Source organism: Acromyrmex echinatior, chromosome 14, assembly GCF_024713525.1.
Source record: "Acromyrmex echinatior isolate Ae372 chromosome 14, ASM2471352v2, whole genome shotgun sequence".
NCBI classification, from domain to species: Eukaryota; Metazoa; Arthropoda; class Insecta; order Hymenoptera; family Formicidae; genus Acromyrmex; species Acromyrmex echinatior.
Genome location: NC_141865.1, coordinates 10,565,532 through 10,583,850, shown reverse-complemented (window position 1 = coordinate 10,583,850; position 18,319 = coordinate 10,565,532). Strand labels below are relative to the sequence as shown.

Here is an 18,319-nt window from a genome sequence, read left to right as displayed (position 1 = left end):
CGCCCAACGGCAGTTCGGATGTGTGCAACCCCGATGGAGAGAAACCCTTGTTTTTTTTTTTCTTTCATCCCCCTTCGCGCCCGCTTCCACTATTCGTCGTACCTCGCGATCCGGCGTCCCGCGCGCTAAGAAAAGGGCGAGAAAATAGGTCTCGCACTCCTCCAGAGTGCCATTCAGTGCTGTAATTTATTCCAGTTTCATGAATCCCCTTTTGCAACTCCCCTCGCCGCCCCGCGTCCCGTCGTCCTTTTCACTTCTGCCGTTCTTTATCAGAGGCTGCTCCGCGCCCGTTAATCCGAGTTACCTCCCTTTCTCGGCTTTTCTTTCTACACCGTCTATAACCAACCCCCCCATCGTCCTTCTCCTCCCCTCGTCGCGAACGCTGCCCTGCGCGTGCTCTCTAATTTATCTTGTCAAGCTTTCATTTCGTCCATTATGGACTTCTTTCAAGTTGCAAGTACTTGTTGCACAGGTACGATTGATATTATAAATTCCGCGTTACTCTCTTTAAAAGCATGCCGCTGAGAAAAAGTAGATGCGCCAAGATCCTTCAACGCAAAATATCATTGTCGTCGTCGTCGCGGGGAGTCGACAGGAGTGAAGTCCGACGATCTCTTTCTTAGGTCTCTTAGCAAGCGTGTAAATCTAAATCGATATTCCGGCACCAGCCGGTACATCGTGCAATAACTCTCGGCTTCGTAATATCGAGCGTGCCACCGCGGCACGCTCTACGCGCCACCCGGGGAGAATAATATTGAAATCACACGGGGTTGCACGTCGTCGTCATCACCGTCGGGGGGTCGTCGCCGTCGGTAGTCGTCGCTGCCGCAAGTAGGCCAACAGCTCGAAATAGAAACCGTCAACTGGGGCAGTCAATGCTCAACGTAAGACACCATTCGTCGCGGCACGTTCGCGACTTTTCCGTACACGCGTACTTTCGTTCTCTCTTTTTTTTTCCAAGGGAGAAAGATTGCTGTCCGTCAAACGTCGGAATATCACCGCGTTTGCCCTTCGTGCCAAACGCGGCGATCTACGTCTCGAAAAGCTATTTTCCGCTGCAGCGACGAATGTCCGTCGGTGACGGCGGGATTTATGCGGGACCGAGACTTACGATTCCGTCGACCGCTACACCGTTCCACGCTAGTGGTTTACGTGCTCCGCAAACCGCATTCAGCGTTATCGTCGTTATCGTCGGAGCGTCGTTATCGCCTTTTGCGAATCGATCGCAAGACGCGATCTAATCAATTCACGTCACCGGAACTTCGTTAGCGACGGTAAAATTTTGCTGCGCTGAGTTTCTTCGGAAATTTTATCTCTACTCACCGATGAGTGTGCTTCAAATCCAAGTGTAATATTGTATTTCATATGATTTAGTTTTTCTCGCATTTCAACGAGGAAATAGTTTTGGTTTTAATGTAGATCTCAGTACGTGACGTATAAAGAAGAGAGTAATTTTACTTTCAATGTTAATTGTTCATGTATTTAATTTATTTCCACACTATTAATTTATTTTAAATTATAATTTATGCTGAAAAAAATAGTGTAGTTGAAATGTTCCATGTATTGTATATTAATGAATAAGTAGTTTTAATCCCTTCTTGATGTTTTAGTAAACTACTGTTAATCTTTAATTTAATTATTTATTTAATGTTTCTATCATTGCAATTCCGAGCTAGAAAATTGATATTGTTGTATGTAATTTAGTTTCTCGCAAAAATAGCACTATTATATTATATTTTTAAATTTAAACATAAATCCACTTTTTATATACAGTAAAGCGGATTACTTTTATAGGGAAAACTAAATCGTTCATATATATGAAGTCACTTATGACACACTTGGATATGCGGTGCAGCTATCAATCAAACCCAAGATCATTGAGCCTTGTTATGTCATAATCGTCGCAATTTTGTCATTAACTACCGCACGTAACGAAATGCCGGCATACGAGATACACAATTCACGGCTCGTGATTGAAGATCTAATTAAATCTATGCTACCTCTCCGTATTAAATATCGTGTCCACATAAACATGAAAGGAAAGGGGGATGGCGACTTTATTTCGTTGGATCTCTCGCGCATCGTTGTACGGATTAAATGTCTTGAAGCAAATGCATTAATACGAGCGATAACGCAGCGGATTTTAATGCAGGCGTTTACATGGGCCATTTTAGCTCCGGAGGCTCGCTCAAATATACGTGCTTACCAGCAGTTTTAGCATCCGGCTTAACAGGACGTAATTTTCCGCAACGGCAACGTAATGACGCGTATATAAAACGACACTAACCCCGTACGCTCATCGTATCGTTCATACATTCTCTTTATGATGACATCGCTAAACTCATACTGCTAAAAATAAACGATAATGCGCGGTCCCCTCGTAATCTAAATTTTGATTAGGACTCGAAGGAATTACGCTTTCAACTTTAGTGATTGCCTAATTCTCAGTTCTATCAGATTAACTTTGTGGATTAACTTTAAATCTCAGCCAACTTACTCTTCATTTTTTTTCTAGTTCTAAGAGTTAGAGAAAACGAAGTTGAACATACTCTCTAAAACTTTTAGAGTGAGTCTCATTCTGAAGAGTGAAATCTCACTCTTACAGATTGAAAATTGAGCTACTCTTTTTTAGGACTGGCTCAATTTTCACTCTTTAAAATGAGATTCCAGAATTTAGAGAATAGATTAAAGTTAATCTATAATAGTGGAAACAAACATAAGATGATGTTGATATTAATGCAATTTATATTTTCGTTAAAGTTATGGATATTGCTAAGCAATTTATCTTTCTTTCTGCATGGCTAAAGTCTTTGTAAAACTTTAGAAATTAAACAATATCACACTTTATTTCTGTGTATTAATTTCTTTGTATGTCTGAAATATAAACACTTTGCACACATATTCATCCCTTGAGAAGTGCCGATGATCACTAACATTTAAATATAAATAATCCAGTGATATATGTATATAACATTCATATACCTTTCAATGATTATTATTGGACGCTCATCATATTTTCATTAACTAATTTCAATTTATTTAATGTTTTTCGAAAATTGAAAGCACGATTGCACTGTCTCTTCCTATCTCTTATCGCACGTCGAGTGCGCTCAAAGGCTCGCAAAGGCTACCGAACAATTGTTCCTGCACATTTTTGCACCTTCTCTGCTATCTTTCAGAAGCATTACGAATCTCTGTTCTCGTTGCATTACGCAAATAATATCGCGGAAACTTTTAATTAGCGATCCATTTCCTCAAAGTTGAACTTCGACACTTCGAATTGCTCACCGCATTCGTTATTCTTATCGCATTTTCCTTTCCTGAAGAAAAAAATGCACGAGTATCTGAAACAATTAAATGCATGCACACATCTCAAGCACGTATCGAGTATACGCAGAAACCATTCAATCTTTTACGACGTCATCCATACGCAATCATATTGAAACGTTTTTTCAAAAATCCGCGGACACGTGGAGACGTCGTGCTCGCCTGTTGTTCTCATTTCACGTCTTGCCTCCCTTGCGTGAGGAGCAAGCGATCCCCAGGCATTCGAGGATGACGCCTGTGGATCGTTTCACTCGTCAAACATGCTGCATCCTTTGTCTCATCATTTATCATCTCATGATTCACGGCCGGTGCGAGTGTAGAAGGAAGATCCCCTGAATAATAGAGTACATCCTGACCCGTCCCGTTAGCGATATTAAAACTTTATTTCGGTCACCTTGCAAAAATGATGATATCGTTAGAAAAGGTTTCTCGGATCCCCTTTCGAGATAAAAGTTTCACAACATATAATGCGAATGTCATACACGTGACTGTCTCACGACTGAGATCTGAAATATTCTCAGGCGAGGGTCCGATATGAGTTATTAAATTCCTTCCTAATGAATTTCTCTCACGATTTTAGAGAATTATTTTACGAATTGACAATTCAGACAAATGCTCGCACCGGCTTTATACTCGTTCGTTACGATCCCTCGTTTATGTTGAGTGTTGGTGTTGGTGCAAGGGGCAGGAGACACCGATATACATATGGTACGAGTCGTATCCGACCCACAGTGGCGAAGGATACGAGGGTCGTGTCTCGAGGGTGAGCGAGAATTCACCGTACGGCCAGGCCAGCCTCAATCTGACGAATATCCGCGAGAGTGATCAAGGATGGTACAAGTGCAAGGTCGTCTTCCTCAACAGGTCGCCCAACAGTCACAAGAACGGTACCTGGTTTCATCTAGACGTCCACGGTAAGTAGTCTGAATTTTCACGTGTTTCCTAAAAGTTCGAACAATCGCGAATGCAACTCGCGACAGCAAGTGTCTTTAGTATTCAGGATTAATCATGAAACGCAGAACGATGTAATCTCTTCTTGACATATTTGAGTTTGCATTGCTGTGAAATGAGCAGTGGAAAGTACAAATGAAAAGTTACCTTCATGTTATATGGAACTTGATGAAAAAAAGAACTTGGTATTCGCGTAAAGTTGTCTGCTAGTAATAAAAGTTATATCCACTATGTGCTAAACGCGCTCTTAGCAGAAGCTTTTATGTCCAGCTTATATAACATGAAATTACGTTATTTCTGCTTCGAATAGCCTCGTTAATATCACTTTGAACTTAAGAAGATTTTACGACTTCGGCTAATGCAGTTTTATAACACTTGCAAGAAGTTAACCGCGTAAGTTAGGGCCACGTTTGAATAATTCGGTGAATTTGCAAGTTTTCATAATTTGTTGGAAAAGAGATGTATATAATATATGAAAAATGTACCTTCACACATTTTATATCTAATTATACATTATTTTATTATTACAATTATCTTAATAATATTTTATCAATATTTTAATATTTTTAACGAAGTTAATAATATGAGTTACGTATGTTCCTCTGTTTCATTTATTACTAATAATAATTTTATTAAAATAAATTTAATAATATTTGTGGTTCCAAGAATAAATCCAATATACCTATATGAGCCGCGGTTGGTGATGCGTAAATTATGTATTCATAATGTAATATAATTCGCAACTAATTGGGATGTACTTATTAAACGAAATTAAAGTAAATGTAAATATTTCGACTTCGAATTTGTCCTTGTCAGTGTGGAAGTCAAGTATAAGCTACTAATCATTCATACTTGACTTCCGCATTGAAAAGGACTCAAATCCAAAGACGAAATATTCGCGTTTACTTTAACTTTGTTTGATAAGTACATTCCAATTAGTTGCAAATTATATCTTATCATGTTATGAATACATAATTTATTCACTACCACCACGAAAACCCACATAGGTATTTTATTTGTACTGGATTTATTCTTGGAGTTACAAAAATGCTACTAATTTATTTCAATCAAATTAGTGAAAATAAAACACATATGTTAGGCATTTTGTTTGTGCTAATTTTACTTGTTATGTATGCTCTCTCGAGCATAAAATTTTCTAAATTTACTTGTATTCAAGTAAGAATACGTACGTATATGTTAACGTTTGATAATGAAAACTGATCTCATCGAGAAACACGCATCGATCGGGGGAAAGAAACGCGTTCGCGCATTGTTGGAGACACATGAAATTCCGGAATATCCTCCTTTTGCACTTGGTTAAACACATCAACTAGTATAGCACGCGAAAGTATTCCTTTTTCTGTCGCCCGCGTTCCTTCTCATCCCAACCGCGTCTTCGAGCTTACCTCGTGACTTCCTGTCAAGAGAAGGAAAGCATGCGGATCATAAAAGACGCTTCAGAAAGAACCACCGCCACCACCGCCACTGCTGTCGGTTCTCCGATGCGTTTCGATGCGAATTGTACATTCAGCAAACACTGTGCAACCACGCCCCGTCGTGCTCCCGTTCCTCGGCGTTCCTGAAGTTCGCGCGTCGTGGAAGAAGTTATGTTTCTTGCTTGCTCAGCGCTCAGTTCGAACTTACGTCTTCTTCCGGAGTTCTTCGCCGTGCCCTTCATCGCTTCGACGAAATCTCCCGAGGAACGGCGTTCCCTGCTTACGGCGAACAAAATGGAAAGGAGGATCGCAAAAAGATTGTGTTACTGGACGGGAAATGGGACAGAGGGGAAGAAAAAAAAAATGAAGAAAAGCGGGAGAAAGAAGGAAGAAACTTATTGCCGCGTTTTGCTCGGTTATAAACGACGAAGGGCTGAAGGGAAGAGAAACATTTAGATGGCTTGGGAAGCACGTATTGCGTTGTTCTCCTTTCTTTTTCCTCGTCCACACCTCATCCACCCTTTTCCCCGTCAGTCTGCTCCGCTTATTCCCTATTTTCTCTTTTCTTTTGTTCTCTGTCAAGCTTTCGGTCACACTCGACAATAACAACAACGAAGGCGACGACGACGGCAATGGCGATAGATCTGCAAACGGCGTCAAAGGGAAAAGTACTTGAGGCATCCGGAAGGCGCTTAAGATTCCTTTATACTTTGTAGCCGGTTCCATTCGGTCGCTTGCTCGCGTTAAAGTCATAAACCGTCGCATCCCATCGTGTCACTTCACTCCCCTTTTTTCTTTTTCCGCTTTCCTCATCTCCGCGCTACTGTATCTTCCGCGAAGCGTCGTCGCTCTCGAAATTAAAATTCCTCGTCTTCGAATAACGACGAAAGAAGCAGACGGTGCATAGTAGCGGACAATATCCTGGAAAAACAGAAAACAGAGAAAGAGCAGCCCCGAATGGCAGGAATTCGAAAGAAACTGTACGTGAAGCTCCTGCAGAAATATTTACTCGAGCCCTTTCCGATTCTACCGGATTTCTTGCGCGTACGTCATTAAAATTTTTCCAACGGAACAATTTTGTCTTGCGGAAGAAAGGGAATATCGCTCGGAGGATAGTTTTCTTAACCATTACGCCGTGGAAAATTTGCATTATTTCAATCACCCGTTTTTCCTCGTTTTCCATTCTCGACCGCTCCCGTATTCCCTCGTCCGAAATTGTCGATCTTATACGGTACGTCTTAAGACGAGAGAAAATACTCTCTCGCGTCATCGTTCGGTCGCGAACGACGGACAGCGACGAACCATTGTGATTTTTCCAGGATGAAAAGAGGATGGGCGATAAAAACGCGGACGGAACTTCTCGAGGAACATTTTCTAAACGTCCACCTCCTCTGCTCGGACTTGATTGTTCTTCTAACGTCATTTGCCCGCGGCTATTTTCCGTCGTGAAAGTGCCAAGCGTCGTCGTCCTCACTTACAAAAAGATAAACGGCTTAAATTTTTTTGCGAAACCTTCGTCCTGCGAGAACTACGTTACCGAGTCGTGAAAATAATTGGGAATGCAGGAAAATGATTTTCACTCGAGTTGTATATAGAGATCAGTCGGTTTGCCCTGCGCTCTGTAAAGTTCACATTGCAGTCATACAACGTGAACTAAGATATAGTTGTATTGAATCATATCTAATCATTTGAAATTTCGCCTCTATCGTTTGCAGCGCCACCCAGATTCAGCATAACGCCGGATGATATGATATATGTGAATTTGGGTGATGCGATAATACTCAACTGCCAAGCTGAGGGTACTCCGACGCCAGAGATCCTTTGGTACAAGGACGCGAATCCGGTTGAGCCCAACGGCCGAGACGTCGGGATATTCAACGACGGCACGGAACTCAGGCTCTCGACGATCAAGAACGACGATATCGGTGATTACACCTGCATCGCCAGGAACGGGGAGGGCCAGATCAGCCACACCGCGCGCGTCATCATCGCCGGTGAGACTTTTCATTCAGCTTTTGTTAGAATGTTAGGAAAATCCTCGCGGGACTGCAATTTCGTCGCGAAGTTGAGCAATAAATTATCCGTTCGGGAACAGCGAAAGACACGATTACGTTCGACAGCAACCGAGCCTTATCGAGTGTGAGAGATAAAACTTTTTTAATTTAAGTCTTACTGTCAGTCAGAAATATATTTGCCCGACGAAGATCTGGAAATAGAGCGCCGGGCACGAGGATGGGTATTGCGAGATTATGAAAATTTCCATTTTTTAAATAAGTTTAAACTTATGATGATGAAACCGCGTAATGTAATAAATAAATTTGCATAATTATTCATGTACCCGTGCGCTTCGATAATGATAATCTTTTCTTCTTCGTTATATTTTTAATTTCTTGAAAATATATTTTCGTCAGAAGTCACATATTTGACGCATTTTCATTTAGAAGATCTCTAATTCCTGAAAAATCCCTCTCAAAATTCTCGACGTGATTTTATCAACGCGAGTCACGAGTGGCGTCTATCCCGCGGTTTTGCTGCGGCGAATAACAATTGCTTTTTTCCGCCGGTAATATCTCGCGGAAAACGTTAACATGCGCGCTGTTAAGTATTACTGGCTGACAGCAACGTGTTACCAGTCACTGCAGTGTGGCCGTTTAATCCACTCGGTCCGGTGGCTGCGACAAAAACCATCATAGCAGCTTTCGTTTTAGAGTCTCGTGTTAAACGAGCGAACGATACCGCGGTTCACGCATGGTGTGACTATTGGGATAATTAACTCTTAATATACTTACACGATTGAGTCATTCGTGTTCTGCATTTTTTTTTTATTTAATACTAGGAGCATTTGGTTAAATTAATAAATTAATAAATTCTATCTTTTCCTTTTTTAAATACATAACTTTATAAATATTTTCTAAAGATATTAAAGTATACGTGAGAAATACTTTATAATTTTTCTCTCCTTACAGAAAGTAATAAAACCTGGAACACGAACGATCCATCGTGTGTTGTAGTAAAGAAATATCATCGTGTGTACCAAGGGTTAAAGAACCGTCCGGCTATGGCGTTTGCTTGTTCTTTGGAGTTGACGGGAAACATAAAAAGTCCATCTCAGTTGCTCCTAGAAATATCTTAATCAATCACCTGTCCGTCACAACTGCCGATTTCATCGCTATACGCGAATACTTACTGACTCAAGAAGATCGGATCACGTCTGTAGATTGTCAGCCTATTAAGTGCTCGTTTTGTTCTGGCAATTAAATGCCTATTTTTCATAGCCATAAGTTAGATACGTAATTAAAATATAATTAAGGAATATTTCATAAAAGTTTCGTCTCTATCCGGCGAAGGAAAGGGGTGGGATTCGAGAGAGCGCCTAGGTATATAACGCCAGTAAACTAATTAAAGAAGAAGATACTTTGTACCGAAGGTAATAAGAAGGCGAATCTTTTTAACTTTGTTTTTGTCGAACATAAATATAAAGTCGATTGATTAGTTTGCCGACAACGAAACGCTACGGCGTACTTTCTTCTTAAAACTAATTTAATATGAAACGCGCGATGTATATATGTGTGCGTATATATATATATATATATATATAAGTATATATGTATATATATTTATATATACTTATATATAATAAGCGCGCTTTAATATACTTCCGAAAATTGCCTCGACATGGCAACGATTAATTATCCGCGATCGGCACCCGAAGAGAATAATGCAAAATACGGCTGCCTGCCAGGCCGATAATTAATAAACAGCAAACTGCCGTAGTAATTATCGAACGCGCCGTTATCAGAAACAGATATCCCTTGGTAATCAGCGATCAGCTGAACACCGGTAATGCAATTCCAATAACCTGCATACTAGAAAATATCTTAAACCGAGCGCGGTTGGCTCTCTCTCCGCTAGTTTTGTTATTTATCGATCGGTCTGTACCTAAGCTGTTCTCTTTCTCTCACACACATACACGCATACATACATACACACTCTCCTACTTCAATTTTGCTTGATGCGCAATCGAAAACGAATTCTCACGGGCAGGTAGCTCTCAGTCGATTGCATCTTCGCGATACATTCGATAAATTTGACGTACTCCACGCAAGCTTCAAACGGAATAACAAACGGCCCTCTCACAAACGATTTCGCAAGTTTTCTAGTATATATATATATAATAGTCATCCCATGGGAGATACGTCGAGATCTGAAATATCATGATAGGACTGCAAGTCCACCCTTGATTTTGAAGTATCAAAACGCTCGTAAAACTGACCGATATATTTTGCTACATACAGATTCTGAACAGCGCGCTTCCAGCTTGCATTAATTGCGACTGTACTTCGACGTCAAGTGTCTGAAAGATACGATAAATCTGATAAATACATCTTTGCTTCCAACAAGCTAATGCGCATGAAATGAAACAATTAAAGATTTACGCGTAGATCTTATTATCTCCGGTTTAATTAACTCAATCCATCGTCTTTCTCGTTCCTTTGCAAGTGCTTCGCTCTTGACGTCCATTATGAAGAGGATTTTCACCGTCAGCATGATGTAATTTAATCGAAAAGAGTATACAATAATCCCGGTTTAATTTGCACTTAATTAGATCTTTATCCGCAACATCCGTAATAGTAAACAGTAAACAGTAGATTTCTTTGAACACTCGAAGTATAACAACTACCGAGAGGTCATTATTGATCGCTTTTACTTTTAGATTAATATTATTAATTTCTTACATAAAAAATAGGAAATTTTCGATTCTTTTCAGTAATTATGTCTTTTATACTGATGAAACATTTGGTTTTTTATCATTTTCTTTATTTTTATTATATAATAATTTATTTGTTTGGTCCTTCGTTATTAAATATCAAAGGAGCATGATAATTCATTCCCTTGAGTTATAAATATAACGTTTTATTATTTTTAATTTCCATGTGCGTCAAAATGTAAATAAATCCATTTCTGGTTAATTTCAAAGTAAACGTTGTCCATATTAACGTATGATTTAATGAATAATAAATTAAATTTAATATATTTTCATAAATCAAATTGCTTAAAATAACATTAAAAACAAGCTCGTGTTACTAATTACAATTAATGTAACAAATAAGGCCAAGAATTTGAAACCAATAAAATTTAATGTAAAAAATTATGTACTTTATTAGACTATGAGCAAAATGATTGACATTAAAAAACCGATCATTACAGATATGGTACAGAATTCTTCATCAGCGATATAAAAGAATCGTTACAAATCTTTTAAAAAATAATTCGACATAACTGAAGTATAAAAGCAAATATAACTCCTCTCTCTCTCTTATCTATTTCAAATTATAAGTCAAGAGAACATATCCAGGCTAATTCGGCACACAAATTATTTTAGTCAAATTAATGACATTAGAGCAATGACGATCTATAAAAATGATTGAAAATAACAAATTGAAATATAATTTGAGATTATAGATTCAACAGCGTTTTACAGCGAGTAACTAATATTGGTACTATAATACTTCCAGTGTTCAGAAAATGATACCCGATATAGGGTGGTTTGGATCTCTGTTCGTATAACAAAAAGTCTATAATACAAGAGAAAAAGAGAAAGAGAGAGAGAGAGAAAGAGATTTCTATTGCAGTTTCGAACAATGATTCTTTTCCCTTATATCAGATAATCGTGTGTGCGGACAGGTGTTTGCCGTTCTACGTCATAGCTTCGCGATCAAGCTCAGAAAAACATAAGGGAAGTCGCAATCTCATCCGTGTACGATCGTACAACCGTTTCAGCGTTCGTTTCTCCCTGGGGAACGGAAACGTTTACCCGCGATCGAAGACGCGGGAATGCTGATGCATCCATAAAGCGCAAACACGACATACGTATGGGATGTATAGTGCAACGTTTCTTCCCCAGTAAATTTTACGAACCGATACATTTACTCATATCGATACGTTTCAGCTCTCCGTGATAAAACTCGCGTTAGGCAAAGTGGTTACAGCGAGCTTCCGGGCGTCGCTCGTTCCGCCGACCAATTAAGGCTATTCCCGTGCCGAGGAAGGGAGGGAGGGTTAAAAGGCGATTTGTCTTGTTTTTCCAACAGCCAACAGCCACTTTTCGCCTCCGAACCGCCTTCTTGTTCCATTTCGCTTTTCCTCCATTCCCTTTTTTTTTTTTCCAACATCATCGCGCCATCGTCCGTTCTTGCTCCGCAACCACTGCAAATTTGTAAGCTGCGCCAACGGCAAGCCACCGCCGCTGGGACATCCGTCTTCATCATCGTATTGTCTTACCGTCTCGCGCCCCTTTTGTTTTCACCCTCGTTCACAGGCTCGGCAGCGAGATGGTTATTTAATGGATTGAGAAATGGCGCGGATGTCGCTGGCTAGACAAGACGGCAAGATCGTAAAATTCGCTCGCGCGCGGAGAATAAAATTAGATGAACGCTCATACCAGAAGCCATTATAGCCGCTAAAGGATGAACAATATGAGATGAACAATATGAGAACAAAACTGCACATTGAACATTACATTTCTTCCATGAATTTTTTTATTTCATTTACTGCAAATCTCCAAGTGTACGATAAATGTTTCGTATGTAATCTAGTTTTCCATGTATAAAAATAACACGTTTAAATGTGTAAATCTATTTTTGTAGTATAATTATGTTTACGCCGGAAACTAAATCATACATGAAGACACATACTACACACTTGGAGTTGCAGTATTTGATTTCAGAATTATTAAAACGTCGATAAAAATAAATTAAAGCAAAAAGAGAGAGGGAGAGAGCAAAATTACTGCACGTAGACGAAAATAAAAAAAAATCGCATTTATCTCTTCCATTCTAGAAAAAGGTGGGACACGTGTATTTCATATGATATAAACATAATAGCGCGTTTCACCAAGTTAAACGAAGTAGAGCGTTTAAAGAGGACGAGAATACGCCGGAAAGTAAACATTACAAAAATAAATCATTCTAAAATTTATTCTGCATCTCGACTGCTGCTCCATTTGCTGAACTACCCTTCACGCTCGTATCTTTCGCGCTTCTCGTGGTACCACGTATTTGCAATGTGCAACGTAATGTTGTGCGACGCTACACCATCATAGCTGTGTACTTGACATGAGAGAGAGAGAGAGAGAGAAAGCCCCCCCTTCCTCTCTCTCTCTCTCTCTCTCTTCATCCCTCTGAATTTCATTGCCCCGGTTTGTCAAGATTTTCGTCTGGTTGGCAAACGTTGGAATTTGTCACCGTGACACTTCTCGCATCGGGAATGCGACGAAGCCGCGGGTATAAACGCGGGTAGCAACGTAGTCTGTGATGTAGCAGCACGGTAGTTTAATAAACACTTTGCAAAAGTGTTTACGTAGTCTCTCACGATACGAGAAGGGGTACCAAGGGTGGCGTCCGAAGCCTTCGTAAATATCGACCGTACATCGGTGGGAATTGCTGATCCAAGTTGGTAAAAACAACGTCGTTAACGATCGCGCGTTAATGTGCACTACGCGTGTAACTTTATGGCAACTGCACGCTCGAGTGGATGCGTGATTCTACGAGCGCGACTCGGAATTCCATTGCCCTCATTTGCTCCGAACTTTACAAAACTTTCTCCACCCTTTCCGCAAAGTATCCTTCTCGTGCGCCCGCATGACGTAGCATGTATCATCGTCGGCGCGAGAATAATTAAAATATATTCTGTTGATCTCGCCGCATATCACCCGCCGCGCGCGAGAATGAAGAACAAAACTCGCTTGGGACAATGGAACGATGGGACAATGATGAGAAGAAAAAGCTTCCAAAGGATCTCTGAAGTTAACACATTTTTCATTTTTGCTTTTTTGATATAAAATAAAAATGCGGAATATTTTTTATTTTTACATCAAGTTGCGGTGCAATCTACTTCACGTTGCTTTGAACCATTCTTTGGTTGATCAATTCGTAAAGTTTCTTTCTTCCGATTGGTCAAACATTTGCAGCGTTAAGTGGATTGAATTCTGTAGAATGAAAAATACTGCTGCAATTATACACGTAATTATTTTGTTTAAAAACAGAACATAAAACCCAAGTTCTTAAAAAAATATTCTATATATTGTACAATCATCTTATAACAAAGGAAAACGTTTCGATTTGTCATGTTTGATCATTTTCAGTATTATTAGTAATTTTAGAATTCTAATTTAAATTGAAACTGTATAGAACAGTGTCAAATGGAACATATCTAATAATAAATTATGTCGCTCACATGTCATGTAAGTTGAAACTGCAGAAAAGTGTCAAGTAATAAAACATCTAATTATAACTAACATCACTTATTTATCGCTTGCATATCATATAAGTAAGCGGTATAATTAGAATTCTAAAAGTGTAAATAATACTGAGAATAATCTAATAATAAGATCGAAACATTTATACTCTTTTATAGTGAGATGATTGTATAAAGAAATGCTTTTTTGCTATAAGAACTAGGCTTTTATGCTCCCTTTTTATAATATTGATTTATTCAAAGGCTTTGTATATATTCATCACATACGTGAGAATTTTTTTATATCAATAATAAAATGTTTAAAATATATAATGAAAGATTTTTACATTAATAAAATGCCAACTTCACAGATCCGCTTTCGAGGTGTGTACCTGAATCGAGTTTCTTCAGCGGATACGAAGTGCTACGTTAATATAAAGAGATATATAAAAGGTCTGACACGACGGATATATTCGATTTGATTGGTATTGACCATTGAGGTAAACTTTCTTCTTCGCGCACGTGCCCGAGCATAAATGCAGCGAGGATTGCGAGGAAATACGTATCTTTCTTTTTTCTCTCCGGGCAACAAGTTCTCATTCCGCGCTCCCTGCATTTATCAAGATCGTAGATTCAAATTTATTCCTGTCGTGCCGGTGCGGTATGCGCCGCTGGCGCGCATTGTAACGCGTCTCTTCGGAGGTGCAACTGGATGCAATATATTGAGACATCGGGCGCGAAGCTTAGAATATCGTTGCTCCCATTTCTGCGGATTTTCGTCCGCGCATGGAACACGATATTTCTTGCGGCACCAGGACAGTTTCCTCGGCTCTTTCTTGGCCGTCGCGTTTACTTCCGATCTCGGCGACCGTATAATAATACCCCGAGGTCGAAATTTCTGTCGTCGATATTCGCGCCGTGTCACCAGAAAGCTATTCCGCAACCCCGAATTTGATTACATCGATACGCGAGGACAGTAAACACCGCAACAATCTGCCAAATGTTTAATTGTTCGAACGTACGTCAATATATATTTGTAACATCGCAGCACTATAGATGTATCGCAACGTTTCGTTTACGCGTATAAATTTACACGTTATTTGCGCGACACCTATACCCTGTTTACTTTACCAACTAGCAATCTCGAATTCGAGCGTGTATATGGATTTTGAGTGTCACACGTCCGAAATGAAAATGTAAAAACAGAAATGCGACGGAGATTGCAAACGGACGACGGTGTTTATTATCCGGACCATATAATTCACAATCGTAGAATTCGATGTATAAATATTGAATGGTAAACAAATGTTTTTCTCTCTTACGATAACCAACCCGTACATCCAATCTTGTGCGATGCAATAAAAATAAAGAGTTACTCTGCGTCTATGGATTTTATAGAGTTTTGATTTTATTATCGAGGTGCTTCTTCTCGCGGACCAATCACGTTTTTTAACGTATGAATCCCCAGTATCGCTAATTCCTCGACAATTCAACGTATGCTCGCTCGATCTCATCACGTTCTAAAAACCTCCTTTTCCCACTCGTTGTCTGGCAACACGATAAAGTAAGAGGAGATGAAGTAAGCCCGTAATCCCAAACGAATGACGATAGATCGGATTGCGGAAAATGCCGCGGAATCGCGCGAAGGTGGAGTTCGGTCTTTTATGCAGCGAGAATCGATCTTCCGTTATAATACAGCGAAATATTCGCTTCTGAATCGAAGCCGCAAGTTTTGAAATTCTTCAGGCGTGAATACGAAGCGCGAGACGGTCTGTGGGCGTAGACGACATTTGGATATCGATGAAGATATAATGCACTCTGTTGAGCGTCTTCCCTGCAGACTTGGAGGTGCAGACATCACGGAGGCGAAAGGCAAATTCGTGACTACACGCGCCCAGTTGATGCTTGTATCCTCTTCGCCTATATCCATTCGTCGTGATTTTTTTTTTTTTTTACTGACAAGCCGAGAGGCATTATCGAGAATCGATCGAGACGCTATAGCGCTCTGTTTCTCTCCCTGTCTCTGCTCGACGGCGAGTCAGATGCATCGCGTGTTATCGTCTCTTCCGGGATATCCTTGACAACGAGACAACCAATATCAGCGGTCAATCGGTCACCGCAGATTCCGAATGCGATAGATACTACTATACGAGAATACATCGGTTTGATTTCGGTAACCGTAATCGATATTTTGTCTCTTTGATATCTCGGTCTGTAGCTGACGCTACGTAATAAGAATCATGCGTTTGATTGATTTACAGGTGGAGCCGTTATTATGGTACCGCCGACGAATCAAACGAAGCTGGAAGGCGAGAAGGTGCAATTTTCTTGCGAAGCAAAGGCACTTCCGGGTAACGTGACGGTGCGCTGGTTTCGCGAAGGCGCACCTGTCACAGAGGTCTCTGCTCTGGATACCAGAGTGTCCATCAAGATAGATGGTAGTCTGGTTATCAACCCCGTCAGCGCCGATGACTCCGGTCAATATCTGTGCGAGGTCACTAATGGCATCGGCGATCCTCAGACTGCTAGCGCCTATCTGAACGTCGAGTGTAAGACTTGTTCGAATTATTAAATCAAATTAGAATTTGTGAAATTAAAATTTAGAATTGAAATTTGAAAAGATTTTTTATGTCCAAACACTATGGATTGAACAGTGTGTTTCAAACGCGATGCTTAATCCGAGTTCTAAGTATGATTAATGTCCAATTAATGTCTTTCTCGTGGATTTTTCACGATTTTAGATCCAGCGAAGGTTACGTTTACCCCCACTGTCCAATACCTGCCGTTCCGTTTGGCCGGTGTGGTCCAGTGTTACATAAAAGCCAACCCACCCTTGCAATACGTGACCTGGACCAAGGATAAACGCCTACTCGAGCCTTATCAGACAAAAGACATTGTTATCATGAACAACGGCTCCCTGCTCTTTACACGGGTCAATGAGAATCACCAAGGCAGATATACCTGCACGCCTTATAACGCCCAGGGCACGCAGGGCAGCTCGGGTCCGATGGAGGTCCTCGTACGGAACCCGCCTGTCTTCACCCTCGAGCCGGAAGTAGTGTACACGAAGAAGGTCGGCGAAACGGTCGAGATGCACTGCGACGCTCAAGAGGCCGACGGAACGCAGAAACCAACGATACAATGGCATCGGGTATAATCTCGTTTAGAAAAAATATCCGTTTAGACTATTAAGACAAATTTTCATTATTTTATTTTATTTGCCATTTTTAAATACATTTTTCTTGAACGATGTAATAACGGTTGTAATAATATTGCTGGCAAAATAAGCATTTTATCATTCCAACATGGAACAAATAGGTTTACTCTAAAAAATAGAATTTAACACCGAGAGTATTAAATATATTATTCTTAGGAGCATATATATGGTGTGATTTAAACGGTATATATTACCATAAGTTTTAAATCCACACTATGTTGTTCATATCAGCACGCACATGATGTTAAATTAATAAACTTACATTTTTTTTTAAGAGAATATATATTAATCATCGGCAGTTCTATTGTTAGGAAGTATTTTCGACGAGCTGTCTTGTCATAATTTTGTAAAACATTTCCAAAATGATCTCAGAGAGATGGCGGACCTATCCAACGTACACGCTCGAAGATTGTCGGTGGCAATTTAACCATAGAGAGCCTTCGACGCGCAGATTTCGGGTTTTATCAGTGCGTCGCCTCCAACGAAGTTGCCACCATCTCAGCCTCGACGCAACTAATCGTCGAGGGAACGCAACCCCATGCACCTTACAACGTGTCGGGCACTGCCACGCAATTCGCGGTATCGCTAACTTGGTTACCAGGCTATTCCGGTGGTCCTGATTACAAGCAAGATTATACTATCTGGTGGGTATACGGGATAGGCTTACAGGTATTATCATTATTAAGATTCTACAGCGCGTACTATAATTGGCCAAATAACAAGAGATGATCCTCCAATCTAGCCTCTCCAAGAGAGAATCCTCTATATCGCAAAAGCAATTTTACTTATATAGTACGTGTTATAACCATCGATATCACTTATAAGTGAAAAATTAAACCTATTTTGAAAATATTTTATAATCTTTAACATTTTATTTTTCTTTTATGGTTACTTCCGTTCAGGTACAGGGAATCGGGAACTTCGGAATGGAAGACAATCCCCGTAACTCCATCGGGCAGCACATCGGTAACCATCAACAATCTTACGCCTAGTACGCTCTACGAATTTCAAGTAATCGGAAAGAACGCCCTGGGCGAGGGAATGTTGAGTAAAGTCATCACAGTCAGGACGATCGGTAATATAAATTGCGTTACGTTCAAATTATTTTGACTATTGAAGTTTTTTACAAATTTCCTAAATAAGAGACGTGCAA

At 40.1% G+C, this 18,319-nt stretch overlaps 1 protein-coding gene across 18 annotated transcripts in view; it reads left to right on the top strand.

Moving 5' to 3' along the window:
* LOC105146732 (protein turtle) overlaps nt 1–18,319 on the top strand; it is a 302,876-nt gene that overhangs the window by 263,224 nt on the left and 21,333 nt on the right. For 17 of the 18 annotated variants that reach the window (XM_087412975.1, XM_087412976.1, XM_087412979.1 and 14 more), the window contains 6 exons: nt 4,016–4,241; nt 7,430–7,708; nt 16,211–16,498; nt 16,691–17,100; nt 17,539–17,810; nt 18,069–18,241. In XM_087412975.1, the coding sequence (XP_087269101.1) occupies nt 4,016–4,241; nt 7,430–7,708; nt 16,211–16,498; nt 16,691–17,100; nt 17,539–17,810; nt 18,069–18,241 (1,648 nt within the window). Of the gene's footprint in view, nt 1–4,009; nt 4,242–7,429; nt 7,709–16,210; nt 16,499–16,690; nt 17,101–17,538; nt 17,811–18,068; nt 18,242–18,319 lie in introns of all 18 variants that reach the window. The other variant, XM_087412984.1, reaches the window with a different exon arrangement.